At 41.1% G+C, this 14,807-nt stretch overlaps 1 protein-coding gene across 2 annotated transcripts in view; it reads left to right on the top strand.

Moving 5' to 3' along the window:
- lamb2 (laminin, beta 2 (laminin S)) overlaps positions 1 to 14,807 on the top strand; it is a 66,691-nt gene that overhangs the window by 10,903 nt on the left and 40,981 nt on the right. For both annotated transcript variants that reach the window (XM_075476029.1, XM_075476028.1), the window contains exons 3-4: positions 12,230 to 12,399; positions 12,483 to 12,618. In XM_075476029.1, the coding sequence (XP_075332144.1) occupies positions 12,230 to 12,399; positions 12,483 to 12,618 (306 nt within the window). The remainder of the gene's footprint in view (positions 1 to 12,229; positions 12,400 to 12,482; positions 12,619 to 14,807) is intronic.

Below are 14,807 nucleotides of genomic sequence, written 5' to 3'. Positions count from 1 at the left end.
AAAGAAAGCTTGGTTAACTTTGGTTTCCCATGAAGGAGATCTCTAATTGCTACTCTAGTTAATCCACAGGCTACTCTTGATTAAAATGTTTTCTTACATCTGAGTCAGAGTTGGACATTTCAGATACTTCATCTGCTGCTTACCACATCTTAAAATTAAGTAAATGCAACCAACAACACATGACGTGTGTGAAAAAGTAGGTACAGCAAGTGTAACTGCTTCTATAAAAGCAGAAAAAAAGCAGAAGCCGTGTTTGAAAACTAAGTGAACCCCTGATCCAGCAGCTTCAGCAGCAGGAAGGTGAAGTAATGGTTTCCTGTGGGACGTTCTCAGTCTCTCTCATGGTTAAAGGAGGAATCTTGTTCCCACTCTTCTGTCCAGCTGCTTCAGCTCATTGAGGTTTGCAGCTCTGGTTTCTGCACAGCTCTCTGAAGGTCCCAGCACAGCATCTCAGGCAGGCTGAGGTCTGGACTCTGACTGGACCGTTGCAACACCTTGATTCTTCTCTTCTTCACACATTCTGCTGTAGATCTGCTGCTGTGTTTGGGCTCTTTGTCCTGTTGATGATCCAGTTTCAGCCCAGCTTCAGCTGTCGGACAGACGGCCTCACATCTGACTCTAGAACACTTTTGGTATCCAGAGGAGTTCATGGTGGACTCGATGACTGCGAGGTGCCCAGGTCCTGTGGCTGCAGAACCAGCCCAGATCATCAGCCCTCCACCACCGTGCTTGACAGCTGGTGTGAGGTGTTTGTGCTGATATGCTGTGTTTGGTTTCCTCCAAACGTGCTGCTGAGCATTATGAGCAAACATCTCCACTTTGGTCTGCTCTGTCCAAAGGACATTGTTCCAGAAGTCTTGTGGTTTGTTCAGATGCAGCTTTGCAAACCTAAGCTGTGCTGCCATGTTCTTTTTAGAGAGGAGAGGCTTTCTCCTGCAGCCCTTCCACACAAGCCATACCTGTTCAGTCTGTTTCTAACTGTGCTGTCATGAACATGCTGACTGAGGCCCGCAGAGTCTGAGATGTAGCTCTCTGGTTTTTCGCAGGTTTCTCAGAGCATTCCACTCTTTTGGAAGATTGAAAGCTCTCTTAAATATTTTCCACTTGTCAATAACCTTTTTCACTGTGCAATGATGGACTCCAATTTGTTTGGGAATGTTTTTGTAAACAGCATTATTTACCTCTCTACGATCATTGTTGATGTTTTTTCTCCTTGGCATTGTGTTAACATGTGCCTCGATGCTCCAGACCAGTGCATGTTCTGTTCTCCATCTTTTAGCAACACACCTCCATAAAGAAAAGTGAAATTTCCCTCTTAGTTGACCTGATTGTAACACTGAAACTGCACAGGTGTTGTTTCTCAAAATGCCTCTGAAGCCAGAAATCTCTCATCTGTGCCTCCACAGACACTCCACAGTCCTCTCAAACAGGGTCAAACAGGCACAAACAGGGTCATCATCAGTTCAGGCCTAAAAAATGTTAAAAAATGACCTCACATTGCGCAGCACTCCCAAGTGTACTCTTAATTATTCTCAGAGTGTTTCACCTTTGGCTTTGGCCACACAGAGGATGAATTCATCTCTCTCTTCCACATGTGGCAATTTTCAGTATTTAAAAGTTCGACTCAACACAGTTATTATAACCCTCACTTTGACCGATACACGGGAACGTTCTGGTGCACATACACAAAGGAAAAAGCATAGTTAAATGCACACAATGATTACACAGATTATCTTTAAACGTGCAGATCACAAACACGCATCAATGCAATGCCCTAAGTCAAGTGTGCTGTAGCTTCCTCTGGGCTTTCCCTGCGAGTGGAGCCAGATTCCCCCCATCAGGGGCTCTGATTCGCGCCTACAGCAAACCAGGCAGCATTCTGCTGCTGAAAAGCAGGGCGAAAACAAACCACCATAATCACAAACCGAAACCCACAGCATCTGACTTTCTCCGGTTGAGTGACTGAAGCTGTAACAAGCTGGTTGACCATCGGGCTGCACCCAACATCTGTTGGCCATGTGTGCCTCTTATTCAGCAGATTTATTGAGCTTCAGCCAGGCTGGCAGGGAGTCTGTGGCCGGTGGTTGGACTTGGAGGAGAATTCTGCAACGAGGACTATAGCCTCTGTACATGGGGCGCCTGCTCAACCCACTACGCCACGGACCACCTTGTCTTATCATTTATTTTATTATTGGACAAGTCTGTTGCTCACGGGCTTTTATTTTGTAAAAGTCTGCTGCTGTCTGCTGAGGAACAGGAAAAGAAAGTAAACGGCGGATCCACCAAACATGGAGAAGGGTACGGAACTTTTACTCGGCCATTTTCATTTTAAAGTTCTTCCAGACGGCGGAGTCGACAGAACCAAAGTCATCTGTAAACACTGCCAAGTTGAATTGTCTTCTCAGCGTAGTAGTTCCAGTCTAAAATATCACTTAAAGGCAAAACACACAACTGATAGCAGCAAGTCATTCAAGGAAACAGACAGTGGAGCGAGGCTTCTACATAAAAACTACAGAAAGATGCTGATGTTAAAAGTGTGTTTGCACAACAAATGTTATGGCACTTTCATTCATATGGCAGCACATTTAAAATAAAAATAAATGCTAAAAGCTATACACTACTTTTGAATTCATTTTTGGATTTTGAGTACAGATGCAATTAATCGCGATTAATCAGGGAAATCATGCGATTAATTAAATTAAAAATTGTAATCGTTGCCCAGCCCTAATCTTTACATGAATCTAAATAAGTGTTAACTGCAGGCATGGGAATGGAGTTTGCAGGTTGAACACTGAGTATACTTGACATGTTTCCTGCTCTCTGAAAGAATAACAAACATTGTTCGCTCCACTCTCCCCTGCCCACCTGTTGCTTGTGCTGCCTCATTCCATATTTTCTCTCCAGCGTAGAGTGATTCAGACATTTCCAGGATTGGACAGGAATGCGAGTATGTCCTCCAGTGCGACCAGCTGCTTCTCAGCGCCATGCCTTGTTAATCTATCACTCTGTGCAGTGGCCTCGCTCATTGAAACCGTCTGTTTGACTGTCAGCTCTGCAGTCAGTAGCACACACAGCTGAGAAAGACTCAGAGACGGTCAAATAGTATGAAAAATGAATGCTTATAACCTATGTGTCCACGGTTTTAAGCGTGATAAACAGCTTTTCTGTGTCATGTTTTGCACCAGCAATCAGTGTTTTTATGAATCCTGCAAAAAGAGCATCACAACAATCAGGATTAATCTGATTATTGGTCTTTTTTTGTTTTTGCTAGATGCATAAGGAGATTGTCTCTTTTGGCAATTTCCTCTGAACCTTTTTTGTTCTTCTTTTTCAAAGTTAAACTATGTGTTATTTGGGTGCTTCTTTTAGAAATGTCTACCATCTTCAAATCATCCTGGAGGAATATGGAGCTGTAGATCGAACCAGAACTGGGCCCAGGGCTAAGCCATAAGGTTCAGATAATCAAATCAAATCAAATCAAATTTATTTCTATAGCACATTTCATGTACAAACAATTCAAAGTGCTTTACATAAAATCAAATAAATTAAATAATAAATAAATAAATGAAATAATTATGGAGAATTTTGGAGAAATCCTGGTTGATGTAAAGACTAATGATCAATACGATCTGTAAAAAACTGAGTTTTATTCTCCAAAGTAAGTTATATGGACTGAGTCATAGTTATTTTAGGAGGGGTCTTAGTAGCACAGTTCACAGGCCCATCAACTACCCTGCTTTGGTCATGATTTCCTCTTTTTTTCTTTTTTTTTAGATATTTGACTTGAAGGTCAGGGACCATTTTTATAAGTTCGGGCTCAGGTTCTAATTAAGGGAGGTTGGCAGCAGTGGAGGAGGTGAACAGCCGGGTGGAATGGGTAGTCTGTTAGATCTGTTTTGGACATTAAAAGGGAAGAGAGACGGGAGGCAGGAGCTGGGAATAATAAAGAGGCGAGCAGGGAGGAGATTAGCTGTCTGTTAGGCTGTGGGAGCTGACCATCCATCAGCTAAGTGCAGAGCAAAGAGAGGACAAAGGCACACAGAGAGAGAATGTAAACTAATTAGCCAGGAGGAGTTAAAAATAAAATACTGTTGACTTTTCTTTGCCGTAGTCTTAAAGTAGCCGTCTCATGGGGAGTGCTGAACATATCTGTGCTGCTTTTTAGTGCCAGACTCAGTCAGCTCTGGTATTCAGCTCACAGCAGCATCATTTTAGGTTATTTTATCCTATTCTTGTGTGCCGACTGCCCCGGGCGAGCTGATACTGGATCTGGATCTGAGTGCTTTGTCCATGAGCTCCCAGCATTCTTCTCACCTTCTTATCCCTCCTCCTGCAGACCAGATGCACCCGTGTGGATGTCCATGTGCGCCTTCATGTCCATCTGTTTGTTTATTTGTTTGTTTTTGCCTCCTGCGTTGTTTGTGCCGGTAAATGTAACAGCAAACTGTGTCTCGCCAGCTTGTTCCACAGGAATGTGCCACATTCGCGTCACATCTCACTCCCCTCCGCCCCGGAGCTGGAGGATTTACTTACTTTGTGGGATTAGATGAGTACAAATGGGTGACAAATTAAAGGGAGAAACACAAACTAAACTAACAGGAAAACAGACGTTATTCCCAGGGGGGGATTTTCCCCTGCAGCGACCTGCTAGTCGTACAAAGTATTGCACATCCTCATTAACTAAACAGCATTCAAACAGCTTGTGCCATATGTGCAACATCCAAACACTCCAGGAGCAAAAGCAGCTGGTAATGTGCTTTATTTGTTTAAAGATGTTTAATGATGAAACACCGTCTGGTTAATTAAATGTCACAGAGTTGCATGACAAAACAAAAGAAAAGAAAAAGGGCTTTCCAAATCCAAACAATGCCAGGCTACCTTGTCATATCTGGTACAAAATGCCAGCTCTTGTGTCATTTCCTTCTGCTGGTGCCCTTTTTAAATCATACAGGGTGAAAACGCACATTTCTCCTTTATTTTTGGTGCTGTAACAGATTTGTTGTGCAGCTACACAGTAGGGCTGCAGTGATACACTAATCATACGATACGATACGATACACAATATTCAGCCAACGATACGATTCGATTCGATTCGATACACTTACATCATTTTCTGGAAAAAAAAGTGTGATTTGACATGAATCCTCACTGATTGTTGTCCTTTGAACCGGCAGGACAACACCGCCAGACAAACAGAAACAAACGTGAGAGCTATGCACTTTATTTTACATTTTTATTAACTAATTTATCACTGTTTTGCATAGTGTGACCCCCTGGCATTGTATTTAGTCAATCAGCCTCCTTCAAGTTTGGGAAAATAGACATCACACCAAAAATCTAGGTAGCCCGGGGTTCCAGCATTTAGCCGGCGCTGTAACGTGCATCACTGAGCTCGGTTAATATGACGGCTGAAGTAAAAATCGTGGTGCTTGCACGTGTAACTTCCATACCACACAGATGGCATGAAGCCGGCACCACTTTTAGTTCCAGTCCGCTTCAGATTTTTCATGATTATCACATTATTTGCAAACCAAACCACTTTCATGTCACTGAGCTAATACAACAGCCTCTTCGATATTATTATTATGTTTTCAGCTGCTGAGGCTACCGTTACTGAAGCCTGTAGGGGAGTTAAAAAAGCCGCCTGGGACCTAAAAGTCACTGGTTCCTTTCCTGAAGCAGGAAGAAAAAGCTGCCATTGAGCCACCAAAGAATGGTGACAGATTATATTACTGTAACTACAGGGACCTGGTGGGGCTGCGGTTTCAGACGTAGGCGCTCAGTTGTTGTTCCCATTACTTAAAAGAAGGAAAAATAGAAAAAAAACTCATCGAGTTTATTCAATAGATTGTCCTACCCCACTTGAATGTATAAAATATAAAATGGCTGCATCTATTTATCAATAAAGGCAATCACAACCAGGCTGTACAGCTAAAGATAGCAGATGTGATCATATGTAATTTAACAAAAGCCTACTTTTATGTTCTCTTGTTCATGTTAATTGAATATTTCAGTGCCTTCCTTTTATCTGCACATTAACATTTGTTTTGGTTTTATTGATTTACTGTAATTTGTCATCGCTGTGCAATAAACACCAAAAAAAATGAATAAAATAAAGAAGACGTTCCTGATATTTTTGGGCTAGAGAAGGGACGCTGTTGCCATCTACACCACCTGCCCTGAAGGAAACTTTGTGTTCTAGGTATCTCAACCCAAAAAAAAGCTCCATCGCATGCAACAGATTGGTTTTTGAAAGAGAAGAAAGACTCTGGGACATCAGAGACTTGATGTGTGTGTGAAAGTGTTGTGTGGGAATCAAAGGCCAGAATGAAAGCCATGAACAAAAAGCAGAGCTCACCTGAAGGGAGTGGGTCAAGAGTGGAATTTGTTTGTGGATATTAAACTGGATGCCCTGCAGACTACATTCTGCCTCATGTGGCAGATCAGATTTCAGTCTCCTTTGGCGTGAGCATAGTGATGCCTGGTCTTTGAGCTGGTGATAGTTTCACAATATGGGACCGTTTTTTTTATTGGAAACAGCATGACTGCTGCCACTATTATATATGACATCTAAAGTAAAAGCAATGCTTGTGATGTCATACATCTGATTTTGAAAGAGCAATCCATGCATTTATAACATGGCGTTTGGATTACTGTAATTCTTTATATCTAGGGTTGGACCAGGGTTCTCTGCAGCGGTCTTGTGCACCCTTCATTGGCTCCCTGTTGGCTTTCGGGTGAAATTGAAGGTTTTATTGATTGTTTTTAAGTGTTTAAACTCCATGGGCCTGTCTTACTTAAGTGAGCTGCTGTAGCTCTACACTCCACTCAGAGCATTGAGGTCAGCTGACCAGCTCCTGTTGGCTGTTCCCAAAGCTAAAGACCAGAGGTGATGGAGGTGATGGAGCCTTCTCTGTGGCAGCACCCAGACTGTGGAGCAGCCTCCCGTTGTCTGTCAGCTCTTCTCCGTCTTTAGCTCAGTTCAAATCCAGACTGAAAATATATCTCTTTTCCCTGGCCTTCCACTAGCTGAAATGGAGTTGACCTTGGCTTGCTACTTTTATTGTCACTGTTATTTTATTGCTAATTTTATCTCAAATTTTATTTTTATCTGTGATGAAGTTATTCTTATTGCTATTTTATTGATGACTCTCTTAATATGTGATGCAGTTGCTATTGTGAAGCACTTTGGTCAGCTGAGGTTTGTTTTAATGTGCTATATAAATACATTTTAAATTTGAATTTGAATACATGGAGTATTACATAAACTTAGAATAAACTACACTTGACCTGCTGTTTCTCACACACACACACACACACACACTTTTTAAAACTGCATGGTTACAACTATAATTCAGTTTTAATGCTGCTCAGTCTTTTGAGAAAGCTTTTAAAATATGAAAGTTTATTTCCTCTTGAGATAATAGTTGTAAAAGAACAGTTCATTTATGTGTCACTGACTCACTCTGAGGAGAGTTAACCCTAACTAACCCTAACCCTCGGGCAGCATTGTCTCAAGCTGGAGTCAGGCTTTAACATGGTTTAAATGCTACTCTGGAAAAAATCAAAGTCTTACCAAGTATATTTGTCTCATCTCTAGTCAAAATATCTCAATACACTTAATATAAGACACAACTGCCTAACAAGCACTATTTCAGCCAGATATAGGGACTTGTTTGAAGACAATACATCTGGAATATCTTGTTAAATGAAAAAGTCTTGAAAAAAAATTGTTTTGAGTCACATATCATATGAAACAAGCTTTTTTTGACATTTGAAGAGGTTTTTATTTTCACTAGTTCCATCAAAAATGTCTTGTATTTGTTGTTTTTTTACTTATTTTTGGAGGGGCATTTTTTTCCAGTGCAGAAACTGCATAACATGATATGGTGTGATAATACAGTGTAAGTAATTCATGGCGCTGCTGTGGCATCATCTCAGCTCCTGGTGTGATCAGAGTTGTGAAGCCGGTGTAGTTTTTCTCAGGCAAACACAGAATCACACAGATGAAAGATGACAGTAAACCTAGTGATTATCCGACGCATCAGATGTCTGCTTTGCTTCTCCTCCCTCCCTTGTGTTTCTCTCTCACACACAGACCTTTGAGAGCGTGCCAATATTTTCCAGAGCAGGTATCGCGTTGTGTCTGGGTGCATCCTCTCATTATCTGCACGGAGGCTCTGCACTGTGTCTCCGTCTCACACTTCTCACAGACACCGTCTCACCCCGCCGTGCTTGTGTTTTTAATCAAATCAAATTTATTTGTAGCACATTTCACGTACAAAACAAGTCAAAGTGCTTCACATAAAATAAAAGCATTGCAGCAGGGAGTGGAAGAAGCATTAAAAAAAGAATATAAAGAGAAACAAATAAAATAATTTAAATTAATTTAAAAACAAGCAACAGTCCAGATAAGTTCAAAGATATCGTGCATATTTCATGCATAGACGCATGAGAAAAGAAAGATTTTTAACCTGGGCTGTGTTCGAAACTAGCATACTACATACTTGCAAACGGCATACTCATCGATCTGACAGTATGCAGAGCGTTTACCCACAATGCATTTCGCTCCTGCCCGAACCTAAATCAGCCGGCCTGAAGCTGATTTCGCTTAAGCTATAAACTCTGTAAATATATAACTTTAGCAACATTTGAAACATTTTCAGGCGAGAAAGTAGTCGTTTAGATCCCCAACGTGTTGAAAACCTGACAAAATACCGGCTATTTACAATTTTGTTCCGACGAATTCGGCGCTACTAAAGCTAGCCGCAGTGAGCAACGCACTTCTGGTTATTTTCACAAAATAAAATACCCGTTGCCTTTTATCATAGGGAAAGCCATTACGATACAATTGGTGCTTTTGTTTTGAAAACAGGAAGTGAACCTACCCTCGTTGTAGCTAGCTTGAAACTGCCGTTTTGACAGGAAATGACGATCGGCGACGTCACGTTACGTTGCATCTTGGGTAGTTTGAGTACGAGTAGTAACCTCATGATGCATACCCAACATTTAGGAGAATCTAGTATGCATCCGGGAACTTAAAAAAAGTTAAAGTTAGTAGGAATAGTGGGAGAAGTAGGCGGTTTCGAACACAGCCCTGGATTTAAAAATGTCTCCATTTGGTGAGAGTTTAATCTCCACTGGCAGTTTGTTCCACTTGTTTGCAGCATAACAGCTAAATGCTGCTTCTCCATGTTTAGTCTGGACTCTGGACTGGACCAGCTGACCTGAGTCCTTGGATCTAAGAGCTCTGCTGGCTTTATATTCTCTGAACATATCACAGATGTATTTTGGGCCTGAACTGTTCTGGGATTTGTAAACCAACAGCAGGCTTTTAAAATCTATTCTTTTACACAATCTCCTCCTCTCACAGCTCATTTGCCGTGTTATCTCTGCTGAAAATGACACGCGTTAAGCAGCTCAGGCCTGTTAGCTTATCTCGGAACAAAAACCACGATTAGGTTCCACATTCGGTTTGATATTGGGGCATCAGTAATTATGAATGAGTGTGGGACATGTGTGTTTGTAAAGATGCACAGGTGTGCAGGGATGAACTGCAGCGTGTTAACCAAACGTGTTTGTTGTTCATCTGGCTGGCACCAGCCTGAGATTTGTCCAGATGCCAGGCAAACACAGGTTTCTGTAGAGTGTCCATGTGAAATCCTCCTCTGTACTGTTCCCAGCAGGCTTCATATCTACCGATGACCTCATGGCACTGTATCCGTCTACTGTACCTAAATCCGTGAGTGCACATCATCCAGGCTCTGACCGATCTTCCTTATGTGTCCAAAACATGGAAGATCATCATTCAGCCTCTTTCTTTTAAGGTTTTAAGGAATGACAACCTTTTAGTTTTGCTGTTGCCTTCAAGTAAAAGGAAAGTGCCCCAACACTGTGACAGTGGTAAAAACTAAGTCGTATTCAAATAACCAATGCAGGAAATACGGCTTTTCTTCATTCTTCACTTTGAGCTCTTAAGTTTGAGTACTAATCTCAGTATTTAAGCGGCCTTTCAGAGGCTAAAGTTACATGAGCTGTAACTTTAGCAACATTTTAGATGAACATTACCGACCCAGAACAAAGATTACAGATAAAGAGGGTAAATCAGGCTGTCTGAAAAAGATCTCATATCTTATAATTAGTAAATATTTGTAGGAATGTTCAAAGAGTCTGAAAAAGAACTGTGAACTGTGGGTGGATAAAGTTGGAAATGTAAGACAGGAGGCCAACTGATGTGGCGTTTCTACGGCTGATGCCAATAGGAGTGGCAGGAATTTAATACAGATGTTTCTGTATCCTTAAGTTATCCCACTGTGACACGTTAGACTGCTCAGATAGAGAAAATAACATAAAGAAATGTCAAAGAAAGGCCTTCTCTTCTCATTATTAAGGCAGGAAGCTAAACTTGAGCCAGCTTGGCTAGCACCTAGCATTATTAAAGGTATAGTTAGCATATACTAAATACTAAATACGGCAACGATCGATGCTTGCTGTCAGAACAGCGCTCGTGCACCTTCGTGCTCGTGCGCGTTCATGTACTCTAGAGGCGTGCCTTCGGGGGGAAAGTGAAGAAAAGGGTTGGGACTTTTTACCTGTGTATTTTCAAAATGCAGCGTCGCTGGACTCAAAATCCAGGATCTCCTACCCTACCTTTAAGTGTAATGAGATATTTTGACTAGAAATGAGACAAGTATACTTGGTAAGACTGATTTTTTTCCAGTAATGAGTGTGAATCTCGTCGATTGTCAAACTCGATCCGCATCGTAGGAGTGTTTTGCAGAAGGGCAGCCGACATGTTTTCTTGTGGAGTGTCGAGCAGAGGATTAACACCTGTTTTAGCCTGACAGCAGGAACACGCATGTCTCCTCAAACCAGCTTACATCCAGAAACACACATGCAGACACACAGGTCCCAGAGGCATGAAGGAGTGATTCACGTAGATGTCCGGTGGAATGTGTGACGGCTGCTGCTGGTTGTCACGAAAGTTTATGAAGGTTTATTTTAACTCCCACACATAGCCCGACTATTAAGTCACACCAGGGCTCCAGGGCTGAAACAGACACACTCTTATCACCTCATCCGTGGGCTCAACATTGGTTTTAATCCTCTAAAGTATGTCATATCACATCACAGTTTGGGAGATTTAGCCATCATAATGGCAATTTGTGGGCTTAAGCTCCCTGTGTTTGACCTGCATTGGTGTATTTCTGGGTTTATTCTGTAACTGGGGTCTCTTGTCAGGTCAGTTATTTTGAACCACAGCAGATAACAGGGCCTGTTAACCTGAGGTAAACCTTACCAGTGGATGCACTGGAAAAAATGCCCCTTCAAAAATCAGTAAGAAAAACAACAAATACAAGATGTTTTTGCTTGAAATAAGCAAAAAAAAAATCTGCCAATGGAACGAGTGAAAATCGGCTTGTCAAAGTTTTTTTAAATAAGATGTGATATTTGGGACTTTTGAGATAAAAGTGATCTTGAAATTAGCTTAAAAACCTCTTCAAATGTAAAAAAAAAAAGCTTGTTTCATGTGAAATCCAACTCAAAACATTTTGTTTTCAAGACTTTTTCATTTAACAAGATATTCAAGATATATTGTCTTCAAACAAGTCCCTATATCTGGCTGAAATAGTACTTGTTAGGCAGTTGTGTCTTATATTAAATGTAATGAGATATTTTGACTAGAAATGAGACAAATATACTTGGTAAGACTTTGATTTTTTCCAGTGTGTTGTCTCAACCCTGAATCAGTTCTCGATGAAGCAGCATTTCTAAGTGCATTTAAAAAAGACTGCTTCATACCCTTCACAGCAGAGCTGTAAATAATGAAAACTGTACGTAATTTGTCCTTTAATCAACACAAAGGACTCAATGATTTTGGCTCGTGTCGGTTTTGACTCCTTGTTGGTTAAAATAAACAGACTCTTTAGTGGGTTAGTGATGCTTCGGTTGGTTTAAGCACAGTAGAAAAGTGATCCCTGTTCACTGATAAGTTTACTGTAACAGTAGCTGTTGTTTCCCCTCAGCTTTACTTCCCGTCCCGGAGTCTTTTTCCTCAGGAAGTGATAACAGCTCTTGTAGTCTCAATATTTGGTTCAGAAAGAAAGGTACCGATGAAGTCCACTTTATTTGCCATTTCAAGCTTGTGAATGGGTGCTTTGTTTGGAAATTACGCCAATCTGCACTGTTACTTCCTGCCTCTTTGATGCATTTCCTGTTTCCTTTCCAGTTCTGGCTGCCGCCGTCGGCCAGGAGCCTGACTTCAGCCATGGCTGCGCCCACGGCAGCTGTTACCCAGCAACTGGAGACTTGCTGGTTGGAAGAGAAAAAAACCTGAAGGCCTCGTCCACATGTGGAATGAGAAGAAAAGAGCCCTACTGCATTGTCAGTCACTTACAGGTGAGGATGTGTGAATTATTCTGTCCTTTCTCCAGATTCTATTTGTTGTTCCGCGACGCTAAACTTTTCTCATCTCGCCGTAGGATGAGAAGAAATGCTTCGACTGTGACTCCAGGAGGCCATACGACCCAGTCTACAACACCATCAATCACCGGATAGAGAATGTCATCACCGCCTTCAAACCTCATCGCAAGAAGTCCTGGTGGCAGTCTGAGAATGGTGAGAAGACTTAGCAGTCATCTATGTTCGGCTCTGACAGTTTCAGTGCAGTGAAACAGCTCTGCACACCTTCCATTTGCCTGAAATTACCCGAAAATCGACATTAAAGGATACATATTAGGTTGAACTAGCTCAGGCTGCAGGTAACATATGTCCAGCAGTTAATTATTCCATTTAAAACTCCTCCTTCACAAATCCACTCCATAAACTTGCTTCTTCACTCTGTTCATCTGTATTTTGTTTGAATATTTTTTTTGTTTAAATCGGGCGAGTTTAACCAAAGTTTGCGTTTCCATTTAATGACAAATGGCAAATCTTTATTTCCAACTTCGACAAGGGAAAAATTAAAGAATTAGAAGTCGGATTTCAGAGTAATAAAGTACTGGGAGGGCATTGTTATCTTATCTGGCTGCTGAAGGTAACAGCAAAGCAAAAAGTAAGCCAAGTAAAGTGAAGTGAAGTGAAATTTATTTACATAGCACTTTTCAGCATCAAGGCGATCCAAAGTGCTTTACAACACAGAAACAACAATCAGGTACAGAAATACAGAAATAAAAAACATCAAAAAAATCAAACACAGAAATACAGACACAGAACATCAATCAGGTCATTTTAGCTAACAGTAAGATTGGTATAACTATAACAGAGCAAAAGTAAATTTAGCTAATAGTAGGATTGGTATAACTTATTATTTAACTTAAAAAACTTTCCTCTAAGAGGAAGCATTTAAAAAGCCGTTCGATGGTCTATAAATTAATGGAATATTTTAAGGTCTACTATTTAACTTGGATAAAAAACGTTCATCTAAGAGGAAATATTAAGGTTGATACAGTGGTAATAGGTCTTAATAGACCATTTGAATATGACTAAGTTTTCCTCCTAGTGAAGTATTAATAAGATCAGAAGTAAAGTGAACTTCCCAATTCTGAGGTACAGCAAAGGCAGCACGACTTTATCTTAAAGTTGGGAGGACGTAGAGATGAAGAGGTGGACACCAGCTGTCCATGCTGGAAGACGTGACCTCAGAGTCTTCTGCAAACCCACACGGCTCAGTCAATGACGTATTTTCAGAACTATAGGCATGGTTCTTTACTGTAAACCTAGTGATTCTCTAATTTCCCTTTGGTATTTTTTTTTGTCTCTTTGTTTGGCCAAAAAACTCCAAATCTAACGGCATTCCCGCTTGCCTCGACTCCACTTTGTATTTAGTGCTAATTTGCAAATATAAGTAGGCTAACACACTGCATATTTCACCAACCAATGTTAGCATGCACCCTAAGAAGCTGTTTGGATTCAGTCTTGCTAAGATTGACTATATGACAGCATTTATCGAGTTACCATCTCTGGATTCTGGTATAATGTTACGATTAATGATGTTTTTGTTGTCAATAATATAACTTATTATGTGTACTGTTTGCTGTCGCATCAAGAGAATTTACCCTTGCGGAATTAATAAAGTACTTTGATTTGATTTGATTAGATTTGAAAACAAAGTGGGAACAGAATACAGAAGGAGAACTAAAAACCGTGAAAGTGAATTATATTTAAAGAGAAGAAAAAGTAAAAGTTTCCTTAACAACAAATCATTCAGTTGGCAAGAAGGCAGAAGTGGAAAAAGATCCTAAAATTTTATTACAAACCACAAGCATAAAGCGACCGGTTGCTCTAACATCCTCTGAGCAGCTACAGATGAGCTTAATAACAGAGGAGGCCCTGAGCAGGCTCTGCGGGATCTAATCAGAGGGAAAGGAGACGAAGAAAAGTTGAAACCCCCGATGGAAACAAGGCAGAGGGAGGCACAGCAATGTGGACAGGGAGACGGACACATTTAACCAATGTATTTTCACATGTAACTGTAAAGATTTGTGCATGCATGGAACGCGGACACAAGGCTTATTTCAGTTGTTTGTGAGCAGTGGCACAGTTATGGAGGGCAACAGCCCGAGAATAGAAGCAGGGAGAAACAGAAGAAGGCGAGGGGGGCACAGGAAGTATAGTGACTATTTTTACTGCTGCCTTTCCATTGCATCGTCGTGGCATTTCTATGGTGCACAGTGGGCCTGTTTGACATGAATTACACTGGATTGATTGTCTTCATTCATTAATTGGAAAGGCAGTTTCCTGTTACCGAACATAACCATGCCAACGTTTTATTTTAAGGACACAAAGTGAGCATCGGTTCGTCAGTG

Source organism: Odontesthes bonariensis, chromosome 10, assembly GCF_027942865.1.
Source record: "Odontesthes bonariensis isolate fOdoBon6 chromosome 10, fOdoBon6.hap1, whole genome shotgun sequence".
In the NCBI taxonomy this organism is placed as follows: Eukaryota; Metazoa; Chordata; class Actinopteri; order Atheriniformes; family Atherinopsidae; genus Odontesthes; species Odontesthes bonariensis.
Note: the sequence above shows the minus strand (reverse complement) of the source record. Positions and strands in the feature narration are given on the sequence as shown.